Source organism: Salvelinus alpinus, chromosome 31 (assembly GCF_045679555.1).
Source record: "Salvelinus alpinus chromosome 31, SLU_Salpinus.1, whole genome shotgun sequence".
In the NCBI taxonomy this organism is placed as follows: Eukaryota; Metazoa; Chordata; class Actinopteri; order Salmoniformes; family Salmonidae; genus Salvelinus; species Salvelinus alpinus.
The window spans coordinates 9797260-9825089 of record NC_092116.1 but is presented as its reverse complement, the minus strand read 5'-3'; the positions used below and the strand labels follow the sequence as shown (position 1 = coordinate 9825089).

The window sequence follows — 27830 nt, the reverse complement described above, 5'->3', positions numbered from 1 at the left end:
CGTCGCACCCGCCATGTGGAGCCTCTGGACCACATTACCAGATCAAGCATACTTGGGTGTCATTATGGGCTGGCTATGTTCAAGGAACATGAGATGTTGGACAAAAAAAACCATATGAATAGTTATCTATTTTGGGCCTCATAATATGTTGTTTGTTTTGATATGGATGGTGTATGAATGATTATGTGGATTCAATGACCATTTGCGGAAAGTATATTTTTGAGTATATTGTTTGAGTATATTGACATACAATTGTAGGCTAATAGAGGATTAAAAAAATATCTAATAGCAGAGTGTAGGCTGTGTTTGATATATTGGATAATGTTATGTTACAGTATCAAGTGCTCCAGTCAACGCTGTTGTAAGAGAGCAAATTTATGTTTTGACTGTTCATGCTGGGTCACTATGTGTACACATCAATGGTTTGAAAGCCACTTGCCTGTGTGGGTAAATTGTGAGGTGGATTTACTATAGCCCATGCATTGGTTGTCTGCGCGTGTGCGCTGTCTCATTGGTTCGCTTTCCCGCTGCTCGTCTGCGGCTCTTGTCAGTGCACAAAACAGCGCATGCGTCTTATTTTGCTCCTCAGCCTTTGAAACTCGGGGTTGAGTTCAATTAGGAGAGACCATGTCCGCCATCAGCCATATGCACTTCTCAATCTTCTCATTTAAAACAAATTCTCCATGAAATAGCGGTAGAACGCGGCCTCGAGAATGGCCACATCGGTGAGTACACTGCTTGCGACCATGCTTAGCAAGGGTGTGTTGCACGGTATTGTTTTCTTTGCTAGAAGAAGGCGGAATTGCCCGGCGCGTCTGAGCAGAAGATTTCCAGCCATATTTCTATCGAAGTACAGTAGAAACACAGATAGCTCTTGGTTAGAACTAGTTGAGCTGGGAAGCGCATATAGAATGCCGCATATCTCGTGTATAGGAGCATTAGTGCGAAAGTGATGCTTGGATAGTAAAATAATGAAAAAAGTCTACCCTGGTAAATTAGACTTTTAATAGTTTTTCGGCGTTGTTCAAAATGACTTGCAGTTTGTAGCGTATAGACTACGGTAGCCAAAGCTACTTAATGAACATCAATATAGGGCAGGTTATGCTTTCTAGACCCGATGCTTTCTTAGCTGAAATACTATGCCGGATAGTGTGTATGGGATTTTGAGTAGGCCTATATCAAATCGAAATGTGTTATTCTGCAACGTGAGTGTTTTAATTGATTTATTCCACGCATTGCGTGTGTGCCTATTGAGACCATCGTTTTGCCATGGTGCCAGTCCAGCCTTCGATTGGCAACAATATGTGATATGATATTGGATGTTACAGGGTGCTGTTCAGGTGAAACTAGAACTTGGACATCGTGCCCAGGTCAGAAAGAAACCCACGGTGGAAGGCTTTACGCACGACTGGATGGTGTTTGTCCGAGGACCAGAGCACAGCAACATTCAGCACTTTGTGGAAAAAGTTGTTTTTCATCTGCACGAAAGCTTCCCAAGACCAAAAAGAGGTAGGATTATAATTTACCCTCATTTTTATTAGATTGTTTTGGATAGTTTTACTGTCATAGAAGAATAGACTACTTGATTGCAAAGCAAACCCTACAACTCCGGACAAAGACTATATGGGTTGGTTTGTGTGCACGAACTTTCTTGGTAGAAAAAAACCCCACTCTGTTTTGTTATAGCCTTCACTTTGCAGAGTTTGTCATTTGAAAATATTGGAATTTCTACTCCCGAAACTTGCTTAATTCATTTGAACATGCCCACCTATAGCGCATACGTAATTTATTGGATGCGCAGTTGGAGAATTGAATACCAACATATTGATTCATTTTAGAGTTTAAAACAACCTGAGGTTAGATGAAAGCAATATGATTTTTTTATTAGAAGAGGCAAATTCCGCCCCACCTGCTGCAGGCTATGAATGATTGGGCAACCCAAAATAATGTGAGTATTCTGCAAACCATAACGTGTCTAGGTGGCTTTGTTTTTAATAGCTGATCCATGGAGGGTAACTTGGGTTTAAACGCCCCCCTTGTGGGAATTCTCAGAAACGACTTTGTCGCAAATTTCTTTCCCCCCAACACTTTCCCTGGAAATGTTTCCCTAAAAATGTAATCTTTCGTCTCAACTTTTTTAAATCACTCCAACAAAACGATTTTGAGGTTCATTGTTCAAATATTGGGTCATTTACAAAAATATACAGTACCAGGCAAAAGTTTGGACACACCTACTCACTCTAGGGTTTTTATTTTCTTTTTACTATTTTCTACATTGCAGAATAAGAGTGAAGACCTCACAACTATGAAATAACACATATGGAATCATGTAGTAACCAAAAAAGTGTTAAACAAATCCAAATATGTTTTATATTAAACATTCTTAAAACTAGCCCCCATTTGACTTGATGACCGCTTTGCACACTTTTGGCATTCTCTCAACCAGCTTCATGAGGTAGTCACTTGAAATGCGTTTCAATTAACAGGTGTGCCTTGTTCATTAGTAAAAGTCTGAGTCCATATTATGGCAAGAACAACTCAACTATGCAAAGAGAAACGACAGTCCATTACTTTCAGACGTGAAGGTCAGTCAATCCAGAAAATGTCAAGAACTTTGAAAGTTTCTTTAAGTGCAGTTGCAAAAGAAACTCAAGCGCTAAGATTAAACTGGCTCTCGTGAGGACCGCCACAGGAAAGGAAGACCCAGAGTTACCTCTGCTGCAGAGGATAAATTCATTAGGTAACTGCACCTCAGATTGCAGCCCAAATAAATGCTTCACAGTTCAAGTAACAGACACATCTCAACATCGACTGTTCAGAGGAGACTGTGAATCAGGCCTTCATGGTTGAATTGCTGCAAAGAAACCACTACCAAAGGACACCAATAAGAAGAGACTTGCTTGGGCCAAGAAACACTAGCAATGGACATTAGACCGGTGGAAATCTGTCTGATGAGTCCAAATTTGAGATTCATATTTCCAGTCGCTGTGTCTTTGTGAGATGCAGAGTAGGTGAACGGATGATCTCCGCATGTGTGGTTCCCACCGTGAAGCATGGAGGAGGTGTGATGGTGTAAGGGGGTGCTTTGCTGATGACACTGTCTGTGATTTATTTAGAATTCAAGGCACTCTTAACCTTTATGGCTACCACAGCATTCTGCAGCGACACGCCATCCCATCTGGTTTGTGCTTAGTGGGACTATAATTTGTTTTTCAACAGGACAATGACTCATCACACTTCCAGGCTGTGTAAGGGCTATTTGACCAAGGAGAGTGATGGAGTGCTCAGCATATGTGGAAACTCCTTCAAGACTATTGGGAAAAGCATTCCTCATGAAGCTGGTTGAGAGACTGCCAAGGGTGTGTAAAGCTGTCATTAAGGCAAAGGGTGGCTACTTTGAAGAATCTAAAATATATATTTTGAATTGTTTAACACTTCAGAACTTACTACATGATTCCATATGTGTTATTTTATAGTTTTGATGTCTTCACTATTCTACAGAAAATGTAGAAATAGTAAAAATAAAGAAACCCTTGAATGAGTAGGTCTGTCAACTTTTGACTGGTACCTATTTATTGAACAAAAATATAAAGGCAACAATTTCAAAGATTTTACGGAGTTAGAGTTCATATAAGGAAATCAGTCCATTTAAATAAATTAGGCCATAATCTATGGATTTCACATATGCATCTGTTGGTCACAGACGCCTTAAAAAAAAAGGGTGTGGATCAGAAAACCAGTCAGTATCTGGCATGACCACCGTCGGTCTCATGCAGCGCAACACATCTACTTCACATAGAGTTGATCAGGCTGTTGAATGCGGAATGTTGTCCCACTCCTCTTCAATGGCTGTGCGAGGAAGCCGGATGTGGAGGTCCTGGGCTGGCATGGTTACATGTGGTCTGCGGTTGTGAGGCAGGTTGGACGTACTGCCAAATTCTCTAAAATGATGTTGGTGGCTTATGGTAGAGCAATGAACATTCAATTCACTGGCAACTGCTCTGGTGGACATTCCTGCAGTCAGCATGCCAATAGCACGCTCCCTCAACTTGAGACATGTGGCATTATGTTGTGACGAAACTGCACATTTTAGTGGCCATTTGTCCTAGCACAACGTACACTTGTGTAGTGATCATGCTGTTGAATCATCTTGATATGCCACACATGTCAGGTGGCTCTTGGCAAAATGCTAACTAACAGGGTTGTTCAGAAATGTGTGCACAAAATTTGAGTGAAAGAAGCTTTTTTTCATATTGAAAATTTCGGACATCTTTTTTTAAATTTTAGCTCATGGGACCAACACCTGACATGTTGCTTTTAACATTTTTGTTCAGTGTCTGTATCTCACACACACAATATACCATTAGGGGAGCCTAAAGATAAATAATCCAGTTCAGATTTTATTTAACCCGTTTTTAATAAAGTAGTACAATTACTTAATGGTCGATTTGGCCAAAATCGACCAGGGCAATCCAAATCATCTGTAAATTACACAATTGTATTTATTTATTGAATAACCCCACCCCTTCAAAATGTATTTGCCTAAGGATGGCCTGTATGCACATATCTAAATCTTACCAAAAATGTGCTTTTCTTTCCTTAGAAAATATACATTTCCCATAAGGCGGACGGTTTCCCCCAAGTTAACCTAAACTAGAAAGGCAAAATGTGACCGCTACCCAGTGTATTTGGCGATGGTAAACAGAAGAAGGTTTGTTCAAACAGTGGAGAGCATAGTGGTTGTTTAAGTGTCTGGCACGGCTGGAAGGGATCAATTATAGTATTTGTTGGTTTGGGATTTTTACCCCCCCTTTCCTGCTGGTGTGTTTGAGTGTTCTTCGGCATGACAAGTGCTGGGAAACGTGCCAAAGTCGGTGCCTTGGAGAGACCCTGTCATATTGTAATTACACGCGACTCAGATTGCCGGGGAACATTCGTCATTTATTGGGAACAGTTGTAAGATCATGCTGTAGTTCAACCAACAAAAAAAAAAGTATTTACTCTCCTTTAACACTAATACCCGGCCTCCTCTCAACAGTATGTTTATGAAGAACAGTCATTGCATCAAGAAAAATATGCATTAGGCAAAGTACAGAATGGGTCTTATAGAATAAATGTGCTTATAGGGTTCTGTTGCACCTCAGTAGGCTCTTTTACTATGTAAATTCTCTGTTGAAGTTCTTATACTTTGGCGCTTATACCTCTTTTTATAATATAAATATTCTGGTTTGTTGGGTATTACTGACTTGACTGTGGCCGTTTGTATGTTAAATATGACCTGCCAGTGTTTTCTGGTTTCACACACAGTGGAAACTTGTTGCATGGGCAGTTGGACTAGACAGCCTTCTGATACACCTCACATGCTTATTACTTTGTCCAGGGTGTTAGCACAATTCACAACATGGTCATTGTGCATTTACCAACATCACCTGTAAGTGTTCAAATATTTCCATTGACAGCAGGTAATTGTGTGCTTTCATGTTACCAATACCTATAGTAGAAGCCTACAGTGCTCTTATTGTGACTCCTATTCCTAAAATTCAAAAATGTCACTAGTATTCTCACAGTTTTGACTGAATGAATGACAACAGCCTATTACGATATTCATTAAAATGCTGGTAGACTTGAACACAAGACAGCCATAGAACCAGTCAGCCACCATAAGGATGTTTTCATTGGTGTTGCATATGCTTGGTCCCTGTTCACTGGTGCAGGTAGGCTACAGTCTGTCGTACATGGTTGATTGTAACCCCCACCCCTGCAATCCACCAAAGGCTGCTTTTGATTCTGCTCTTTGTGTTGCAAAGAGACAAAACAGCCTGCTAGACTAGAGCCAGGGATTGAGGTTGAGATCAGTTCAAGAGAAAAGCTTTATCTTTTACTGAGAGAATACTGTCTCTGAATGCTGGATTACGGGTGCAAATGTTATAACCTGACTCAGTGGATTGGATGTTGTAAATCATCACAACTCAAGTATGGCTTTGATAAGAAAGTAACTAGCCTCTTGGTCTTGCAAGAAAAAATGCATAAACAATGAATAAATGTAAATGTAAATTGTAAGTTGCCTTCTACTTCAGTTAAAAAAAAGAAAAAAAAGACAGTTGCTGTTAAACGTGAAGTTATTTCTTTATTCATTACACCAATGTTATGTACTGTTTGATTCGTTAAATTGAGCAATATCTGCGCTAGAGAGCTTCATTTGAACATTGTGGCGAGTATTCAAGTGGGTGAAATAGAAGTGTATGTATAGTGCACTGCATAGTATGATGTATTTGGTTATGAATCTACCTTGTCCATCAGTTTACTGCTAAGTCATTGAGCAAATCAGTCTTCTTTCAATAAACTGGAAAATCTGTGTGTTTACATGCACGTAAACAAGAAGCCATTTCAACAAGCATAAATCTATACTGTTAGGCAAATGAAGGAGAGGTGGTCAAGGCAAGTGCTATTATACAAAGTATCGCCTGTACTTGACGTTCCAAAGTGCTGCTCGCATGTTTTCAATGCGTGCAGGGAATTCTTGGGGCATTTGAAACGGATCTCTTCATTCGTGGGAACACCTGACTCAGAGTTTGATGTGGTTAGCAAAAGTACATTTATCACCCAGTATTCCTGATTCATTGCGTAAATGACAGACCTAAAGATGTGCTCATGAGAACAGCTGAGGTGTGTGTGTGCCTGTCTGTCTGACAGTGTGGTGAAATCCTCCCCCACTATGTTTAATTCCCCATAGCATTAAACATAAATCAAACTAGCGTTTCTGATTTGGACACGGAGCTGCTTGAGATGTACGCTAAAAGTATGTGGACACCATCAAATTTAATGGATTTGGCTATTTCAGCCACATCCGTTGCTGATAGGTGTATTAAATCGAGCATACAGCCATGCAATAAATAGAATGGCCCATACTGAAGAGCTCAGTGACTTTCAACGTGGCATCGTTATAGGATACCACTTTTCCAACAAGTCAGTTGGTCAAATTTCTGCCCTGCTAGAGCAACTGTAAGTGCTGTTATTTTGAAGTGGGAAAAGTCTAGGAGCAACAGCTCAGTCGTGAAGTGGTAAGCCACACAAGCTCGCAGAATGGGATCGCCGAGTGCTGAAGCACATAGCTTGTAAGAGTCGTCTGTCCTCGGTAGCGAGTGTTGCAACCAAGTTCCAAACTGCCTCTGGAAGCAACGTTAGAACTGTTCGTCGGGAGCTTCATTAATTGGGTTTCCGTGAACGAGCAGCCACACACAAGCCTAAGATAACCATGTGTTGGCTGGAGTGGACTCTGGAGTGCGGAATCATGCATCACCATCTGGTAGTCCGACGGACAAATCTGGGTTTGGCGGATGCCAGGAGAACGCTACCTGCCCCAATGCATAGTGCCAACTGTCAAGTTTGGTGGAGGAGAAATAATGGTCAGGGGCTGTTTTTCATGGTTCGGGCTAGGCCGCTTAGCTCCAGTGAAGGGAAATCTTAATGCTACAGCATACGATGACATTCTAGACGATTCTGTGCTTCCAACTTTGTGACAACAGTTTGGGGAAGGCCCTTTTCTGTTTCAGTATGATAATGCCCCCGTGCACAAAGCGAGGTCGAAACAGAAATGGTTTGTCGAACGGTGTGGAAGAACTTGACTGTCCTGCTCAGAGCCCTGACCTCAAACCTACCCCATTTTGGGATGAATTGGAACATAGGCATGGGTCGCAGTCAAATTGCCCAACATCAGTGCCCGACCTCACTAATGCTCTTGTGGCTGAATGGAAGCTAGTCCCTGCAGCAATATTCCGACATCTAGTGGAAAGCCTTCCCAGAAGAGTGGAGACTGTTATTGCAGCAAAGGGGGGACAAACTCCATATTAATGCCCATGATTTTGGAATGAGATGTTTGAGCAGGTGACCTCATACTTCTGGCAATGTAGTGTATGTTCTGAAGAAGCCCTTTGACAAGCGGTGAGTAAAATTAGGGTTCGCTCTAGTTCCCCCCCCCCTGCCCTTTATTGATAAATTATGTGCTTGGCTAGATGTTCCAAAAACCCAGCAGGAAGATACTTCCTTTTAAATCCTTTTCGTTTAAATCCCCTGATATGACACATGCCATGATCTTACCCCAGTCCCTAGGAGGTGATGGTAGTATGCAATGTTCCCTCTAATTCCGGTGTGTGTTTACTGTGAACACTGAGGGTCTACTTGATTTGGCTTAGTTTTAACATCAAATATGATGGCGGAAATATATCCCCATAATATTTTAACATGGTAATAGCTGTTCTATCATTCAGCCTACAGTATCAGCCAATGTGTGGTGTTCAACTCCTACGTTCCATGAGACTTAAAAAAACAAACATGCAGGGTTTGACATTAACCTGTTTATCCACTGGTCCTTCAGACGAGGCGGCTGACAATGTTTGCAAGAAACCACTTTACAAAATAAAATTCATTATTAGTATAACATTATTAGAGACAATCAGACAAATTATGCTACGCTCTGTCTATTGGTTACTTAGCTTATTCAAGACCGTCTTAAAATACAACACTGCCCCTTTAAGGCATAAAAGGCCTACCTGACTCGCTTTTCAAAGATGGCTAGAAGTGCACACATCTTGTGCTCTTGTAAGACGCAATCTCCCCCCGTCCCCATTGTTGACTAGAAATTAGCAATAACTGGGCTGATAACTCACAGACTAGCAAAGAATATGAACAAATGTGCAAACGTTGCTACATGCAGCTCTCGCTTTGATCTCAAAGCAAGTGCATCTACTCCAGGCCGCTGTAGCCTAAACACAGTCCAGTTCAAAGTGAATGGCACAGATCCATATATGGCAATGGTCTATTTGCATATAGGCCTACTGCAGCTCTGATTGGTTATGGGCCACCAGTCTGTGTAGAGTACTGGCCTGAGTCATGCCTGTCAATGCAATAGAATCCTACTCCAATACACTCTGCCTGTAAGAAAATATCTTGCACAGTTTTGCATACTAAATCTTGCATAGTTTATTTTGTTTCGGTATATTACATTGAAAGTGGCTAATATTGTGTTGATTCGATCACAATTCCCACAGTAGAGCTACACGTCAATAGTGTTACCTAAATGGGGGAACTGAACTTCACTCAACTTCTACAATCTCGCACAGGCTTATATTTCTTCTGCGCAAGGGCCACGCACACGCGCAGCTTAGAGGGAACATCGGTAGTATGGTACTTCAGTGTTTTCACATGGTAACAAATTGCCAGCCTAAGTACTTCCTGAGCTCGAAGTGTTTTGTATAAAACGTAGGCACAATAAATTGGGTGAAATTAAATATTTTTTTAGGTATTTGAAATTGTTTTGGGGTGGGCAGTGTTGCCACCTTTTTGGGTATGGTGGTTCGTTAATAGGTTACCCTCGTGAGAGAGTGCGCTGACATCAAAACGTGGTGTTGCCAACAGTGACATTGGGTTCTCTTTTTAGGCAAGGTCATGGTTTTCAGGCTAGGCAATGGCTTTTAAATGCTTTCAGCCTTGGATCCTGTTTGCAAGGATGATGTATTTGCAGCTTATCACTCAATTTGACCAATTGGGCACTCTCCTCTTAGCCTGAAACCTTCCTTAGCAAGTTCAAGCTGTATCCTGGTTTGCAATCTACTGCCTCACACGTTTTTATTCTAAAACTCTGTGTTGGCTCCTCTAACGGGTAAATGACTGGTGTTCTGATGGTACACCTAAAATAAACAGTAAAAAGGTAGGCTACATTTTACTCTTCAGGAGCAGTGTGACATCAACGCGCTCTCTGTGCTCTTCTGTTGGGTACAAAAGCCCTCCACAACCAGTCTTCAGCTTGGCTGAAATGTATGATGCCGTTGTCAGGTAAACAATCAGGCTTATTATTTTGTATCACGGGAGGTTACCCCTACCCCTCTCTGGTACCTTTGATCAGCGTTGGGTCTCTGATGGGCGACGCCAAAGAAGTTGAGGGCAAACCTAGCATAGACAAGCATGTTTGACAGTTTTAATACTGGTCTTGTAAGGGACAGCTAGCCCCCTGCAGAGAGGGAGAGGGATGTGCACACACACACCTTCCAAGGATGTGTAGCCCTGAAGGTCCCACTTACTCTCTTTCTCACTTCCCTCTTTTCTTGTGAGGCGGCTAAACGCCGGCTTTACTGTTTTAATATAGCCGTCCTGCAGCTGTTGTGGATCACACCGGTGCCCTCTCCTCACTTGACAGGGAAGTTTCACTCACTTTGCTTAGAAAAATATCTTGTGGATGGTTTACATTTTTTATCCATCCTAAATGTTTACAAATCTAGAATAAAGCAGGCTATATATGAATTATGAAGACCATAAAATGACGATAACATTTGTCACGACAGTAGTGGTCAGTTGCCGTCCCCATTCTTCACTATTCTGCTCTGTCTTGATTTTAAAGCTTCCGATTTTGTAGTTTTATGGCCAGCAAGACATTTAAACAGACCGGAAGAAAATGGCTATGATTGGCTGCCATGCTGTGTAGCCTTGGAAACCTGATATTTAGTCCTGTGAGGAGGACTGGAGGGAAGGGGGGGGGGGGGTGAGACCGACCCCCATCCCAAAATAAATGGACTGGAACATGGTTTAGTCGGCCATTTTTACTTTGGGCTTCACCTGTCAAAGCATAACCAATACACCCCTCTTATTTAAACAATTTTTTTTAGGGGGGCTGACTTGATTCTTTTCTTTTCTTTTTTTGCCTGTCATTTCGGGTTATGAAATGAGCACTTGCTCATCATATGCAGTGTATGCTCTGTGCTGTAAGGATGCTCTCACACCTGCCTTGAAGCCAGTGGGAATAGCTGGCCTGTTCCCTTGACTCCACAGTCATAATCGTAATTCAAAACCTCAGCGAACATTTAAGGCATGATCGTAATAAATCATGACCATTGGCTCTATGGGAAGTTTGAAGCTATTGATTTTACGGAGCTGAGCAGATCACATTTGTGTCACATGCAAAATATATTTCCCTGTAAAAAGATGCTGACGACCGGTAAACTGATAGTTCACACTGGCATGGACGTTAACAAGGTATTGGGCAAAACGGCCTCAGAGCGTTGTTTAAAATCTTAAATCTAAACCTCTATTCCTATTTATTTGTGTAACAGTGCTTCTCATTTTCTAATTGTTTGGGGGGTTTCAACTACCCTTACTCCATGTTGCTTTAACTTACCTGGCCACCGTATATCTCTTTTCAAAAGCGATAGAGAAAATGTTGTGGGGCATAGGAAGTGAACTGGAGACTTAGCGGTAACTCTGCACTTGCGTTCCCCCACAGCTGCACTGATTTCCAGTTTCAGTCCAGGAGGGGAAGCTGCTTCTCCTCGACACATTAAAATTAATGATGCAACAGTCTGTAAAGTCACAGTGCCGCCTCATTATAGGCAGCAGTTAGGCCCTGGCGTTCAGGTGTTGCCGTGGCGACGGCCACTGCCGAATGGCATCGCTGTCGTCTCGGCGGAGCGCACCAACCCTGAAGAAGTTAGCTCTGGACTGGAACCGAGAATGGGCTATTTTTTGCAATCAGCTTCGATGGCACATGCTGCTTTGTGGCGTTAAGCACCCCATTTGGCGTGTTTTAATCTGGTTTTGAGATGGTACCTCTTAGGATGTGCGGGTAATATTTCATGAAAAGCGTGTCCCTTTAATGGGAGGGCATTTCGTCATTACGGGGGTGGAATGGGGGAGTTGAGAAGCGTTACTGGATCTTTATGTCGAGACACAGTGAAGGCCTATTTTTCTGTAAGAAGCTCTCCGATAACCAGTTTAAATAAGGTGTGTGTGTGTGTGCACGCGCCTGCCTGCCGCTATTCCCTCCATAGCGGTGGTTTAGCTTAATGATTGGCTCAGTATGTTGGCCCCTGGGTCTTGCCTGGGCTCCTGGAGTTGTAGCATGAAGCCTTTTTTTTTTTTTTTTTTTAATGCTTTCCCCATCCTCGCTCTGCCTTTCCTAATCATTATTTTTGTGGCTGTGCACATACCACAAGTCAAGTCACTGGAGTACCCATACACGAGATCTCCTCAGGCTTAAACATGTCTTAGATGTAGTGTGCCATTCCTCTCCTCCCTTTGCTGTGGTTTCGCTAATGTGATCTCGTCTTGCTCTGATATTGATGGCAATATTGTCTTTGTCTGCAATGTAGTACGTTCTGATGCAGTTAGGTGTTGTGCTAGCCTAGATGTGCATGGTTCCGTTTGCAGTCAAAAGTAAATGTTGAGACGTTTGTCTGGATATTGGGAGTGAAGGTGCATGTGTGCGTGACCCTGCCAGTGTTTACTAGCAGTTGTACAAGTTTCACTTGAACGCTATTATTTATTTATTGTATTTGTATCCTCCTCATTGTTATCGTTAATTATTAATTGGTGGGTATGATAAATGTTGTAAGCGCGAAGTCGATTTCCAGCAACGAGTTTGATTGTAGAGCCCAGAATAGACTCCTGCTTGCGGACACCAGATCCGCACACACCTCTGCTGAGATAATTGTGTCTCCAGCCCTGGGGCTTGACATGTCATCCCTGCCTTCAAACTGATTATTGCCCATTGGAGATGTGCAGAGTGTGACTCATTCCTCTCTCCTGATTTCCCCCTCATGATTTGGGAGGTCTGTCAAACACTCCTCTGCCAGAAGCTCATTTTGGTTTGGTTTCCCCCACTTCTCCTCCTGCTGCCCTCTGACTGCTGCTTTACCTCAGTGTCACCCCAAGACAGTCATGCCAGCATTACATCCATTCTTCCCTCCTGCCAGCCGGATATTGGCCTTTTGATGCCTTTTTTTGACATTCAACCCCTTTTTTTTACTTTTTAAAGAGGGTGTATACATTTTTACAATTTAAGAAAGTTTCGTAGTTGAGGCGTTATTCTTATCAGGGAGAGACAGGGGGTCGGTCAATGGTACAGGGCGTTTAGAGATTAGTAGTTGCTAGCCACTAGTTATGCCGCGTGTGTGCGCACCTTGGGTCCTTCAGTTCATTCTACTGTTTCCTAAAGACCACTGTCACAAAGCTCCAGTGTTCCTTGATGTTCCCAGCACTGGACAAAGCCCCCCTCTGCCTCTACTTCCCTGTGCCCCCCCCCCCCCCCTTACTGGAGAGCAGAGGTACCATCAGCCACTGGATGTGCCCCCCCCACCCCCCCAGCTTCTGGCCAGAAATCAAAGAGCTGTAGGAATTTGCCAGTAATTGTTTTACGACTCGGCAGAAATCATACCTACTTGTATAGGTGGAGCACAAAGGGCCTGGGCCGTGAAACGGCAGGCTGCCTGCCGCCGCTGCTGCTGGCATGAAAGGAGTGGGAAAGAGGTAGAGATGGAAGGCGGGAAGCAGCCGCTGAAAAACAGGAACTGAGCCGTAAATGCTCACTCTCCCCTAGTTTTGTCAATGAAAGGAGGGCGGAGGAAGTGCTTTATTGATGAATTGTCTATAAGGGCTGTGTTGGCAGGTCTTTCTCTCCTGATCCCCCACTCACGCTCGCCATAAAACATTTTAGTATTTATTTTTGTTATCTTTTTTTTTAACTTTACAGCATCTAACTGAAGCTGGAACATTTTAGTCAAGACTTGCTGCACTGTGTGAGGCCCTCATTAATGAGCCAAATGGCAAGGTGTTTGGCTTTGTTGAACTGGAATTTGAGTACTGAGTAATTGTCATCCGCTTGAGGTTTACACACCCCTGCCATACTCTGTCATGCCTATTAGTTATTCTTGGGCACTGTCTTGATGTACTAAACTGATTCTGTGTTCATGAAAGTTAAATGTGGCTTCACGATATGAAAACTATTTTGGCTCCTTTTCGTTTCGCGGCAGAAATACATTTATTTTAGTTTAGGCCAAGGAACAGGTTAATCTTATTGTTTGTAATCGGTCACTTTTTCAAAGACTGTCCCGTCACTGCTTTTAAAAAAGGAATTAGTCTTTTTTAGAAAAGATTAGTCTTTTTTCTTTTTCTTTTGGCAGTCCTTATCTGTAATTTAAGTAGAAGTAATATTTTGTCGTTCAAATATTTGATTCAGAATGGTTGGAAATACTTTTAAAATATGACCGAAGCAACTTGTCAATTTCTCATAAGTGCTTTCACACAGCAACTTTGTGCCTAATCTATAAAGCAATTTGTAAATGATGAGTGGACCCTTAATCTCAAGGTAGACTTTTTCTAAAAAGGTGTCTACAAAAGGGCTATTGGAAAGATTTGACCATATATTTTATGCATTGTTCGACTAGGTCTATTGTGAGCATGACACCCTTGCAGTTTGTCTAAATGAACCGTCCCATCTACCATATGTATGACTTGTGCAGTGCTCATCTTCCCCACCTGCAGCACAAGGAGTTAAAGCAGAGTGGGAAATACTTTCTGGTACAGAGGAGCTTGGGGGTAATCCGACGGCATGGAGGCAGTGATGACAAACGGGTGATGCAACACCAGCTTTGTTCTGTTTCACGCGCTCTGTTCCTGGGTGGGCGAGGTGGTTGGCAGTGATGGCAACTGCCTGCGTTTCCTGATAGCTTTGTTGTCCTTCCATGTAATGCATCTTTAACTGCAATGCCAGTTTTTTCTTTTTAAAAAAGCCAGTAGAGAAATTTGTAGAAGTACTGGATGACTATATTCTATTAGAGGAAATTGTTAGTTTCAAAAGCACAGATTTTATAAGAAATGGTTTAATAATAAAAAAATATACAGTACCAGGCAAGTTTGGACAAAGCTACTCATTCCAGGGTTTTTCTTTATTACTATTTTCTACATTGTAGAATAATAGTGAAGACATCAAAACTATGAAATAATACTATGAAGAAAAAAAAGAACCTTGAGTGGGTGTTCTAAAACTTTTGACTGGTACTGTATATTTGTCATCTCCCATCATGCCTCCATTATTACAGTGGCACTACACAGGACAAAGAATCAAATGAAAACCTGGTGCGGCGCTGGTCTGGTAGAGTGCTTTTGAAGGCTGGGGGAGCAGCTTGAACATCGGGAGTGATAGAGGGACCACCAATGGCCTTGTTGACCGATGGCTAACCGCTGTGCTGACAGCAAGGCTCCCTGGGTAAAATATGGCGGGGGGGGGGGGGGATTTGGCGTTCTTAAGCCTTTTACAAGCCAGGGAGTTCAGCAAGGTATGCTGAAAACTATACTGTACAGGAAATTAAATCGCATTGCGAGGGAGTGAAATTGGTCGCCGCAGCCACCATTAATGGCCTTTTAATTAGAACCATAATGGAATTCTACCCGGCAACCGATCACCCTGGTATGGTGCCAATTACGGCGTGTGAGTGCCCTGTTTTCTAGTAAACCTCGTGCCCTCGTTCGTTGATTGGAGAGGGGGGGTGTGGTGAGCTGGTGTGGGGTTTTGGGCTAAAGGAATGTATCCCCTTACCATCTTGGCCCCTAATGGTCAATTACAGGGGATAGCTGGCATCAGGGAGACACTACAAATCTAAGAGGGGACTGGGTGGGAAAACTATACCGAGTTCAGTCAAGGTCCCATGCAGACTGACCTAACCCAATCTGTTTGGCCGGTATCATGCCATTGTTCGCATAACGACTTAATGCTGTTGAGAGCGTGCTGGTGTCTTTTTTCGCTCACTATAAATGCTTTGTCTTGCGTTGAATGACTTTCTAATTAATGATCTTCGTAATTAAAAACAAAGTCTTGTTATGAGTAGTGTTTTCTAAGGCTATAAAAAGAATGCTCTCGTTTGGGGTTTACTTTGAGGTCCGCCATGGACTGTTAAGCTTGGTGTTTAGTGTTTTTCCCTCTGTGCTCAGCTGTGGTTGGTGAATGAGGATATTGCCTACACGTGTTCACTGTTCACCCCTTTATATCAGCGTCGGCCTGGCCGCTGAATCATCATTCAGTACGCTCACATTCAGCTGTTTTGGATCAGTAGTGTAAAGGGGTGTATGGGACGGGAAGTTGCACCCTCAAGATCTAGGCGAGAGATCTGTGGTTGTCTATTTCTGAACAAGAGGGTGTGGGGTGTATGTGTAGGAACCATGGGGAAACCGAAAGGCACTAGAGGGAACTTTCATTTTTTTATGCTGTAGTCATGGAGTAGGCCATACTATTCTCATGAGATCCAACCATCATGCCCCTAAAATACTATTTTCCCACACTGATAGTGCCCGTACTATAATCAGGTAGAATAGTAAGCGTGACTTGTGTGACGTCGTAAGGGAAGCTTGAGGAAGTGGTCCACTGTATTCGAGTGACAGATGTTTATGATTTGGTTACGAGGTTGGTATTGTTCATGTACTCCCCCTGAGGTCTCCCATCTCTCTCTCTCAGGACCCGTGTCAGTCTAGGAGAAATCCCACTGAGTGTTTTGTGTATGTCTGAGCGCTGCTACCATGACACCCTGTAGCTTCAGTGACACAACCCCCTCCCTGTCTTTGGTGTCTTCCAATATGGTAGGTGAAGAATCACACCTTTTTTTGTGTTTTGAGACGTCGTCTTCCCACCCCCAAATGGCAAGATGTGCTTTGGGGAAGCGCTTTTATCCCTGGTTCTCCCTGTCTTTTCTCGTTTTCCTTTTGTCGTTGTTTTTGTCTGAGCATTGGACCATCTCTCTCCACTAATTCAAACTTCCTCTCGTCATTGGCAAAAGGGAGCAAATTGCCTATATGAACAAGAGCTGGGCCCTGGCAGGAAACAGGCTGTATGTCTTTGATTAGCGCATGAGTTGCCAGGTCAGGTTGGTCCCTGCTGCTACAGTAGTGGTCAAAACTACACTAAAGTCTTCAACTATAAGGAACGTTTTGGTGCTGATGACTTTCAGGTATTTGTGTAGCAGTCTGCTTGAGGAATTAGCCTTGTTTGATACAATGATAGAGAATGAGGATAAATGAACTCGCCATAGATTGTTAGTGGCGGTTCTCTTCAGATCACAGTTGTGACATTCTACTTCCTTCCCCTTTTTGATTGGACAGACTGACACCCATGTTGTGGCATTGAGTTAGGTCCTAATGAAAATGCTTAGATTAGCATTTTTCTGTAATCAGTCTAGGGCTGAGGGCTGCTCATGGGCTTGTACATCAGTCTACAGCCAGTCATATAGGTCAACAGTGCAGAAGAAAAAAGCTAGAGGGAGAGGTAAATGGGGAGCGGAGAGCGTCGAGCCTGTGGTAATTAAGCCCATGCCTGGGACCAATTATCGGCAAACCAATTTTAATTTTGCAAATGGTTTGTTATTTCAGGTCGGCCGCTGCTTGGCCAAGTGAATGAGCAGATTTGATGAAGGCCACAGCATGGTCTACACTCCACCCCCCTTTACATGAGCATTGTGCAATACTGTCTAGAACTCTTCAGTCAACTCCTTTAAGGCCATAACCTGCCGCCTTCCATAGTTTGGCACTTGCTTGACCAGGGGATATCCTGGGTGACACCTTTTTTTGCAGCATTGGCTTTTTCCTACGAGCTTAGCAACTGGCCCCCTGCGTTTTAAGTCCCTCGCTAACTCGATTAGTCCAAAGGGGAGCAGGTGACCTCTCCTTGGTTGTACACTGGCCTGTGTGTGGAGCATGGTAACCACAGTGGTTTGGGGGAGGGTGAGGGAAGATGTTCAGCAGCGGACTGAGGACTCACCTCTGCGGAGCATCTAATCATTACTCTCCATAGATTGAGCAGCTCACGCCACTATTAAATAGTCTCGATGTGCAGAAGTTTGTTTCAGGATAATTATTGTTCCTTATCACAACTTCATTTGATTCTGTAGAGCTTTTGTCAACAGTTGTAATTATTTTAAAGTTGGACGTTAAAATGGACTTGAAAGCACCTCTTAATATCTTCTGTGCTATCCTTTCCCGTTGGGAAGACGCTTGACCTTTCTGCACGGCCTGTCATTCAAGACCTCACAGCTGGGACGTTCGCTTAAAAATGGAAGTGATTCACTGTGGCTTGATGGCCTTAGACACTAGAATCTCTAGATGTTCCAGTTAAATGATGCAACACAGCTAGTGCACCGTCTGCCTACGGAACAACAGGAACGGTAAGGCTGCAGTTCCATGAATAATGGTGTTTCAGCTGAGTCATGGACCAAATGTCAACCAGTAGAAATAGTCAGACTAAAGACTAGCTTTCAAATTACTTGGGTTTTTAAACTGCAAGTGTGAGCGCTGTTGAATAGAGCTTGAAATATAACTAATTTGTATAGGTGTCAATATTTGACTAGTTACCAGTATGTACCTGTTCCATCAATGTTTCTGTTCTTCCATAGGCAGACGGAGGCCCATATGAGTTACAATATGGAGTATGACAGCATGTCCTCTACGAAAGCTTTTTATTCAGCCGCTTTGACGGATCAACTTGACAGATGTATTTATTTTCTCTTGAAAGTGCCTTAGGGTAAAGTTTCGCAAAGTGCAAGTGGATAATCTGTATTCTAACCATTACTTTACAGACGGTAAGTGCATCTGTTAGGGAAGAGAAAGCATTCCGTAATTAAACCTATGGCACTAATCCTAAGCACGATGCAGTAAAGGCATGTTAAAAATGCCTGTAACTCAGAACCTGAAGCAAGGTTTGAAAGGAAACACTTTGAAGTTTGTGGAAATGTGAAATTAATGTAGGAGACTAACACATTAGATCTGGTAAAAGATAATACAAAGAAAAAAACATGCTTTTTATCTTTGAAATGCCACAATGTAGTATTGCAGTTTAGGTGCAATTTAGATTTGTGCCACTAGATGGCCGCAGTGTGTGCAAAGTCTTAGACTGATCCAATGAATCATTGCATTACTGTTCAAAATGTTGTATCAAGTCTGCCCAAATGTCCCCTAATTGGTTTATCGATACATGTTCAAGTATATAACTGTGCACTCTCCTCAAACAATAGCATGGTATTATTTCACTGTAATAGCAACTGTAAATTGGACAGTGCCGTTAGATTAACCTCTCTGGGGTAGGTGGGACGCAATCATCCCACCTGGCCAATAGCCAGGGAAAATACAGAGCGCAATATTCAAATAAAATGATATAAAAATCAAACTTTCATTAAATCACACATGTAAGATACCAAATTAAAGCTACACTCGTTGTGAATCCAGCCAACATGTCAGATTTCAAAAAGGCTTTTCGGCGAAGGCATAAGATGCTATTATCTGATGATAGCACAACAGTAAACAAAGAGTAGCATATTTTAACACTGCAGGCACGACACAACGCAGAAATAAAAAATATAATTCATCAATCAATCAAGTTTATTTTATATAGCCCTTCGTACATTAGCTAATATCTCGAAGTGCTGTACAGAAACCCAGCCTAAAACCCCAAACGGCAAGCAATGCAGGTGTAGAAGCACGGTGGCTAGGAAAAACTCCCTAGAAAGGCCAAAACCTAGGAAGAAACCTAGAGAGGAACCAGGCTATGAGGGGTGGCCAGTCCTCTCCTGGCTGTGCCGGGTGGAGATTATAACAGAACATGGCCAAGATGTTCAAAATGTTCATAAATGACAAGCATGGTCAAATAATAATCCGGAATAAATGTCAGTTGGCTTTTCATAGCCGATCATTAAGAGTTGAAAACAGCAGGTCTGGGACAGGTAGGGGTTCCATAACCGCAGGCAGAACAGTTGAAACTGGGACAGCAGCAAGGCCAGGTGGACTGGGGACAGCAAGGAGTCATCATGCCCGGTAGTCCTGACGTATGGTCCTAGGGCTCAGTTCCTCCGAGAGAGAGAAAGAAAGAGAGAAGGAGAGAATTAGAGAGAGCCAAGATGTTCAAAATGTTCATAAATGACAAGCATGGTCAAATAATAATCAGGAATAAATGTCAGTTGGCTTTTCATAGCCGATCATTAAGAGTTGAAAACAGCAGGTCTGGGACAGGTAGGGGTTCCATAACTGCAGGCAGAACAGTGCCTTACCTTTGACGAAATTATTTTGTTGGCACTCCAATATGTCCCATAAACATCACAAATGGTCCTTTTGTTCGATTAATTCCGTCGATATATATCCAAAATGTCAATTTATTTGGCGCATTTCATCCAGAAACACAGCTTCTAACTTGCGCAACGTCACTACAAAATATATCAAAAGTTACATGTAAACTTTACCAAAACATTTCAAACTACTTTTGTAATACAACGTTAGGTATTTTTAAACGTTAATAATCGATCAATTTGAAGACGGGATGATCTGTGTTCAATACAAAAAGAAAACAAACTGACGCAACTTTTTTGGTAATGTGCCTCTCTCAAACAATTTACTTCAAGTGACCCTCCTTTACGATGGCCGTACTTCTTCATTACACAAAGGAATAACCTCAACCAATTTCCAAAGACTGGTGACATCCAGTGGAAGCGGTAGGAACTGCAAACAAGTCCCTTAGAAATCTGGTGTCCCAATGAACTCATTGAAAAGACAGTGACCTCAAAAAATAAAAATTCTGAATGGTTTGTCCTCGGGGTTTTGCCTGCTACATAAGTTCTGTTATGCTTACAGACATGATTCAAACAGTTTTAGAAACTTCAGTGTTTTCTATCAAAATCTACTAATAATATGCATATCTTATATTCTGGGGATGAGTAGAAGGAAGTTGAAATTGGGCACGCTATTTATCCAAAAGTGAAAATGCTGCCCCCTACCCCGAAGAAGTTAACAAGAATTTAAGCTTTCTGGCAATATCTGATATGTCTGTCCTGGGAAATGTGTTACTTAAAACGTCATGCTAATCACATTAGTGCACCGTTAGCTCAACCGTCCCGTGGGGGGGAGGGGGGGCACCGATCCCGTAGAGGTTAAGTTAAACACTCGCCATTTGAGAAGAGTGGGTGCAAATAGGGGGAGGGCAAGGGTGAAGAGGGAACATCTGATTTCATGAGCGGAAGGAGCTGTTGGTGAAGTAGCTGCAAGATGTCTTCAACTTTTTTTTATTGTACTGTTCAGTTCTATGTCCAACGTTTGGCTCATTACAAACCAGTCTCTGGGGAAAGGGAAAATGCATTGTGACTGGCATTGTTCTATGATTGACATCTCGGCTTGATCCACGGGGAGAAAAAGTGAGTACCTCGGGCCTGCTCAATAAATAGGCTGGCCCTCTGTCTCCCTTCCAAACTCTGCTCTAATCGTTGGCAAAGTTCCTGTTACAGGTCAATGAGTGTATTGTGTACCTCGCTCTTCCAGTTGCATGTTGTTTATTGGGATGAGTCTTGTCCTGTAGGCAGAACATTCTGCTAGATGTGCCTGTTGCAAAGTCAAAATTGTCATAAACAAAAATTTGAATTTGTCTTTGAAGGTCAAGGTTTGGCATTAGGTTTATCAGTGTGGTTAGGTTTAAAATCAGATTTTTTTAACTTTTGGGCTGTGCCAATTAGTGACTACTCTGCAGAGCTTCCTCCAGAACAAGATTCATTACGAAAAACGCTAACCTGCCTTTCAGTTGCTCCTTCACATGTACAGTGACCTTTTCAATTCCGACTAGGGAACCATAGCCAAGATGGTACTGCCAAGCCAAACTCCTCCCACAGCTCAAAGCTCAGTCATTTAATTTGCTTTCCTTCACCTTTCCTGTCTGTGACGCACACAGAGATGGTAACATAGCCAATGTGTTGGCTTGGTAAATCTTTTCTCATCAATTTAATGAGTTCCATTCTAGGGTCACTTGTTGCTATGTGTAGATTACAAGCAGTGTGCTTCTAATGGTGATCTACTCTTCACTGGTTGCTTATCCAGTTTTGTTGCCACATGAGATTTACCATGCAGCAGGGATCCTACATTTTTGACGAATCCCAAAAATGTACATTACAGCCCCTAATGACTTTGGGGCCTATCAAGACCATGGTGTTTTTTGTTGTTTTTTTTGGTCAAAAGTCCGTCCTCTTTCCTGCGTGACCCGGGAACTGATAAGTGTCTTCCTTAGTAGGCAAGCGGAAGACTGTCCTCCTTGAGTTGAGCAAATCTAAATGAGAAAAGGCCTATAAGGTCATGTGGTGAATGGGTTGTTGAGCTTTGCTGTGTTAAATGATGGGGGTGCTCTTTCCTGGGCAACAAGTAGGAGACACAGTGGGAGGTAGCAGCATACCTGGGAGACCAGGTGTTGATGCTAGCTAACCCTCAGGAAACACCTTCCAGACAGTCTCTCTTAGGTCGACAAACCTGCTTCTCCACGTCACCGCCACATGGGGGGATAAATGTCGGAGGCTTAAATATGTGAAAGAGAACTGCTCAGACAGAGCCCACACTATGTTTCTGTGTGGTGCAACTCATCTCATCCTCAACTCATATTTTCCAGGTTCTACATAAATAAGTTCGGCAGGCTACGGTGAATGGAACCTTTTAGCCACATGTAATTGAACCTGACCCGACCACGCAATTAATCACGACCCACAATATTTGCTCAGCGTTATTGGGTTCTGGGGCAGCGCGTACCCCAGCAGTGAGGTTGACTGGTCTAGCCATCAGTCAACCCGAAGGTGGTGGCGCTTAGAGCTGGTGTAATGTGAACAACTGACTTCCTGTCTGACGTTGCAGTTTGGCTCCTTGGATTTTTCTCTCTTTGTACTAGGTTACTGCCAGCCAGGACTCTGTAGGGGACGAGTACTTTTTTTGACCATTTCAACACTTCTTTTTTTTTTTGACGTTTCGAGAACCGTTTCTCAATTTGTCAGATTTGGCTAGTTTGAACGGTTGGCATACACTGGTGGAGAACGCAGTCATTTAAAAACCAATTTTTCTCTGAATGTATTGTTTATCCCTGTTGGTTGTCTGTCATGCTGTGCCCTGCCATTCCCTGCTTTTACTGCCTTTTTAAAAGACTGTCTGACCTTGACAGAGTTATAATGACTGAATTTATACTATACCACTCCTCCAAATGAGATTAAATGAGCTAAGGAGCCCATTGTATATTACTTAGCACCTTATCAATGTACAAACTGTAATACTATGGTTATGCTGCACATGCTACTCCGTAAAGATGAACAAAAGCTAAAAGATGTTGAAAGGGAGCTAGTAGATTCTCTTAAATTTGCCTTTCAGATGCCTTACTATCAGTAAATACACACACTGACTGAACATGCAGACTAATTGGCAGTCTTGCTGCAAAGCCCCCAGGGACGTGGGGAATGACAAACAGGTGTGTCCGAGGGGGGTCATCTGACCTGAAGCGCAGGTTGTTTGTCCTGAAGAGCTTGATGGGAACCAAGTGTTTCATGTCGTGGGCTGCCAGGATTTGAGATGTATTTATATCTAATATTAGCCCAGAGTTTCTGGTATCCGTGTTGCATCAGATTGGTGGCGGAAATGGTCTTCATGTTTATAATGAGATCCCAGTAGAGGGAGCGCTTTCAGGTAGTACCTTGGCAGTGTGAAGCTGTGAGCAAGTGTGGCTGGCAGCAAGAGACATTCCAATTCCCATTAGTGCCAATGTCTCATACACACATTAAGGGCTTTGTGTTTGTAATCTGAAAGTAACCTTGATGACAATGTAGGTTAATACTTAAAAAAAGATATATAATAATGTTAAGAGGAATATATTTGGTACCTTGAGACTTTGCTGTTGCTTGTGGTTGGAATTAGATTTGTTTTCTAATCACGTTCACTTTTTCTAAGGAGCTTGTCGGAGCTCGCCCACTTATTTTTTATTTTTTTAAGGCTTTAGTGACCGACACATTAGAAACACTGAGTGGTGACCGACACAGGGAGCACACGGGATTCATATCATTGTTTCAGAGGACTAAGGATAACGTATTTACAAGTGAACACACAGCATTGACTGAAAAGCACTTTTTTTTTCTCCCTCTCTCTCTATTTCAGTGTGCAAGGATCCACCCTATAAAGTGGAGGAGTCTGGATACGCAGGCTTCATCTTGCCCATTGAAGTTTACTTCAGAAATAAGGTACATTTAACAAGGTTTTGACCTGCGTTGCTTACTAAAGATTCCAACCCTTAAACATTTGGCTTAGCCTGATATATAAGAGACCATGATCATCCCACATTGGGACCTTTAATAATCTAAAAGTAGCATTTGAATTGTGGGTAATGGCAAAAAATATATATATATATATCTCTATCAATATACATTTTACCATTTGGACTTTGTTACCCAACTGACTTCTCTCCTTTCTTTTGTTCCTACGGATGTCCCACTGCACCTCTCAGGAAGAACCTAAGAAAGTGCGCTTCGACTACGACCTGTTTCTACACTTGGACGGCCACCCGCCAGTCAATCACCTGCGCTGCGAGAAGCTCACCTTCAACAATCCCACGGAGGAGTTCCGCAGGAAGCTGCTTAAAGCCGGCGGGGTACAAGATGACAGGACTGGGGGGTGGGAGATGGAAATTGACTAGGGGTGCATCTCAATAGCTGGTGTGTATCTTAATAGCCATAAGCATGGGTGGCCATACTGGATGGGTAGGCTTTTGCTCCAGCCTTCCTTGAACACCTGATTCAGCTGTGAGAGCAGGGCTTGAGAATAGGCCTTCATATCCAGTATGGCCAACCCCTGGAGAGGTATTATTAAATGACAAATCAGAAGTTGAAGGGAATGTAACGCAATGAATAACACTTTAAAAACATCCAGATGACATAAGAACTTTGACCTTGCTGGCCACGAGATATGAACCATGTCGGTTGCATATCAGGCCAGCCATTGGTAGGCAAATGGGCTTATCAGGCCAGCCATTGGTAGGCAAATAGGCTTATCAGGCCAGCCATTGGTAGGCAAATGGGCTTATCAGGCCAGCCATTGGTAGGCAAATGGGCTTATCAGGCCAGCCATTGGTAGGCAAATGGGCTTATCAGGCCAGCCATTGGTAGGCAAATGGGCTTATCAGGCCAGCCATTGGTAGGCAAATGGTCTTGTTCTTTTTATTTTATTTTCTTCCCACGGCCCTCCCGAAAACCTTGTGTGCCCACATAGGAATGTCCCAAAACATTTTTGTGGACAATCGCTTCAGGAACATATGTAATTTGTAAGGTCATGAGTTTTTTATTTTTAGCAGGCCACTCTCCATGCTCCTTCCAGTAACACACCAATGCTTTTTGGTTTTGCGCATGACATCATACACCTTAATGTCTACAGGCCTTTTCAGAGGAAACAAATACGATTGGAAAAATACGCGCTGACTGTGACATGGTTTAATTAAGAAAGGACTGGTTTGCCATAGTAACATTTATTCAGCTTTCTCTGGATGTTTTGAGGCTTTCTCCAATAGAGCTGATTGGTGTGTGAGTGCACTAACATGCTTTATGTGTGTCCTTCACAGCAACGGGATCCTCACAAAAGAAGTTTGGACGACTCTCAAGTAAGACTTATCATGTGAACTGCAACATTCTTCCAATTGAGATATTTACACACAAGAATGTGTTGATACTGAAGCTTCAATGCTATTGGTCCACTCACTATGACATTGACAACGATTGGCTTTGACAATATAGACTTGTATCCAAGACCTGTATCCAATATGCACAGTTGGGCAAGCTTCTATTATTTCTGAGACTTTCCCCATGTTGTTGACCCAGTGTTTCCCCTACCATTGTAAATGCAGAACCCACCCCGCCTAGCTCTGTTATATCCCCCTCCTAAAAGAGTTTGACATCTGTTGGTTTCATTTGGAGAGAGGGTAATGGAAAGACTGAAAGGTAGGGATAGTTGTATCAAAGGAAATGCTTACTAAGTAGTTTTGGTGCTGACTCACAGCAGATCATTTCAACCTCAGAGAAACGGGCCTCATGTTCCCAGTGAAGTGTTAACCCTTTGTTTAGATCTTGCTGCTAGGCAAGACATGAAATGTGTTTATTCTTCCCTCGGCTGCTATGTTGAAGTGACACCACAAACAAACGCACCCTCAAATTTAGACACACAGGGAAGCAGCTGTGTTGTCTTTTCTTTGCTCGCGTGTGCTCACTGTCATTCCATACAAAGTAATGACTGTCTGTGAGCAGTTCCAGGAATAACGTGCCGTGTTAAGTGGACAAGTTTATTTTTTTGAGGAGGTTTGCTGCTCTTGGCATCAACAACAACGCTACAATAATCTGCTAGCCTCCCTAAAAAAAAAAAAATTATATCCAAACACAAGCAGTCTTTAGTTTTACACACAAGCAGCTATAATAAGCAGGAGTTATGAAACAGTCCAATTCATGCTGTACTTGATATTCAAATAGATTGGTTAAGCTCTTCACTCCCAGACCATGTGGGCACAAAATACAATACAATAGAAAACTGTTTTCCACATCAGGACAATATCATTCTGTAAATATCTCTGCCCTTTTTATTGCAGTGTATTATTACTATATTATTTTTCTGTTGTAGATTTGATTCCCACAGGCTACATTATTATATATTAAATATGTCACTGGATAAAGGCCTTGGCTAAATGACCCCGTTTTACTTCCAGGTGATGGTAATGCAGGAGGGTTCCACATCTCTGTTCGGCCAGCACCTCAAGCTGCCCACCCTCCCCAGCAACTCCCTGACATTGACCTTCTCAGACGCTAAGAAAAGCAAGGCCTTCCCAGGGTCGAAGGTCAGTAGCGGTCTCCAGGTACAGACCAGGGCTAGACCGACTCCCCCTCTTCTCAAACTCTTCCCAAAGAACTCCCACTTCAAAGCCCCCCCCCAAAAAAAAAAAAAATAATAATAATAATAATCACAGTATACTTGGCTGGGTTCAAAGGTGTTTAGAATATTTAAACTCATACTTGGCTAGGTTCAAAGATGTTGAGGGTATTTAAATTCTGTGGATTTCCAAAAGACGTTCAACTCTGCATTTCTTGGCTGCTGCGAGACCACATGGTCCTGTTCCCAATAACTTTCAGACACACTGAAGTCCTATGCTACCAATGACGGTTATAGCACCGGCCATAATGTATCAATTAGGCAGTATATAAAAGTCACTTTAGTTTTAAAGCCTGTTGAAGCTTGGTACGTATCAGTGTTTCATTGTGATGCAATTGTTCTCAGAAAGCCAACTTTTAGATGCATATGTGGTATTATCCGTCATGGCTGTAAATCATACATGTCAATAAACTGGCATGTTGCTTCCATTTACTTGTTATTTTTAGGCCCTTTAAATGGTATCATTTACCGCGGCCTGGCAGAGCCCACTCTGGCAGGACTGGGTTACGAGAGGCCCAGTGCACATGGAAACGGTTTCCAATCCAAACAGACTGTGCGTGTGTGATGGATTACTGATGGCACAGAGGGGTCACACACGCACAGTAGTTCTACCATTATCTTCCACTAACGTCCAATGGCAATACACCTACTGTTGTCTCCTCTCCCTCCAGTTCACTTGTACCCGACTTGTTTTTTTTTTTAAGTGTTACTGATTGCTATGGGCAGTCTGCCAAGTTTTACTTGACTATAAGTGCATTTTTATAGGCTAAACGACCAAAACTCAATTGTTGCACATAACTACAAAACAGCACAATGCGTAAAGAACCAGTTAGTTTCTCAGTTGCCTTGACAGTTATAAGGTGCATAAGCAGCTTTGAAAGTAATATTCTCTGTACATAGCACTGAGTAGCAGGTGATTGTAACAAGTAGACTGCAGTAAAGTAGATGATGCACACATCCATATACTCTGGAGTGGCAAGTACCAGTGGGAGGGATTGGGTGCTGTTTTTGTGGCCAGTTAATGTATTGGGGCTGTTATTGGCGAAGCGCATCACTTTCAGACCAGTAAAACTTTGCTATAAACGGCCTTTAAAGTTTGTTGGTGGGAGTAGTTTTGTGAGTGGGTTAGCAGCTTTACGTCCAAAAGGTCCCAGGGTCAGGAGCAAAATAAAAGGGTTTTGGAGGTAGTTTGGGCAGGTCGTAACACCCCCCCACCCCCCCCTGTCGTCTAGACATGCTTAATGGCTTCATGGCATTGATGAAATATTGACGGGGGGCCAGCAGGCGTGACC

At 42.7% G+C, this 27830-nt stretch overlaps 1 protein-coding gene across 6 annotated transcripts in view; it reads left to right on the top strand.

Annotated features, from left to right (window-relative positions):
- Window positions 1-567: 567 nt before the first annotated feature.
- Window positions 568-27830, top strand: part of mllt3 (MLLT3 super elongation complex subunit) — a 45985-nt gene continuing 18722 nt past the window's right edge. The window contains exons 1-6 of one of the 6 annotated variants that reach the window (XM_071378087.1): window positions 568-725; window positions 1329-1509; window positions 23734-23816; window positions 24080-24223; window positions 25187-25225; window positions 26318-26464. In XM_071378087.1, the coding sequence (XP_071234188.1) occupies window positions 714-725; window positions 1329-1509; window positions 23734-23816; window positions 24080-24223; window positions 25187-25225; window positions 26318-26464 (606 nt within the window). In that variant the 5' untranslated portion in view covers window positions 568-713. Of the gene's footprint in view, window positions 726-824; window positions 1206-1328; window positions 1510-23733; window positions 23817-24079; window positions 24224-25186; window positions 25226-26317; window positions 26465-27830 lie in introns of those variants that run through there. The other 5 variants (XM_071378089.1, XM_071378088.1, XM_071378085.1 and 2 more) reach the window with 5 other exon arrangements.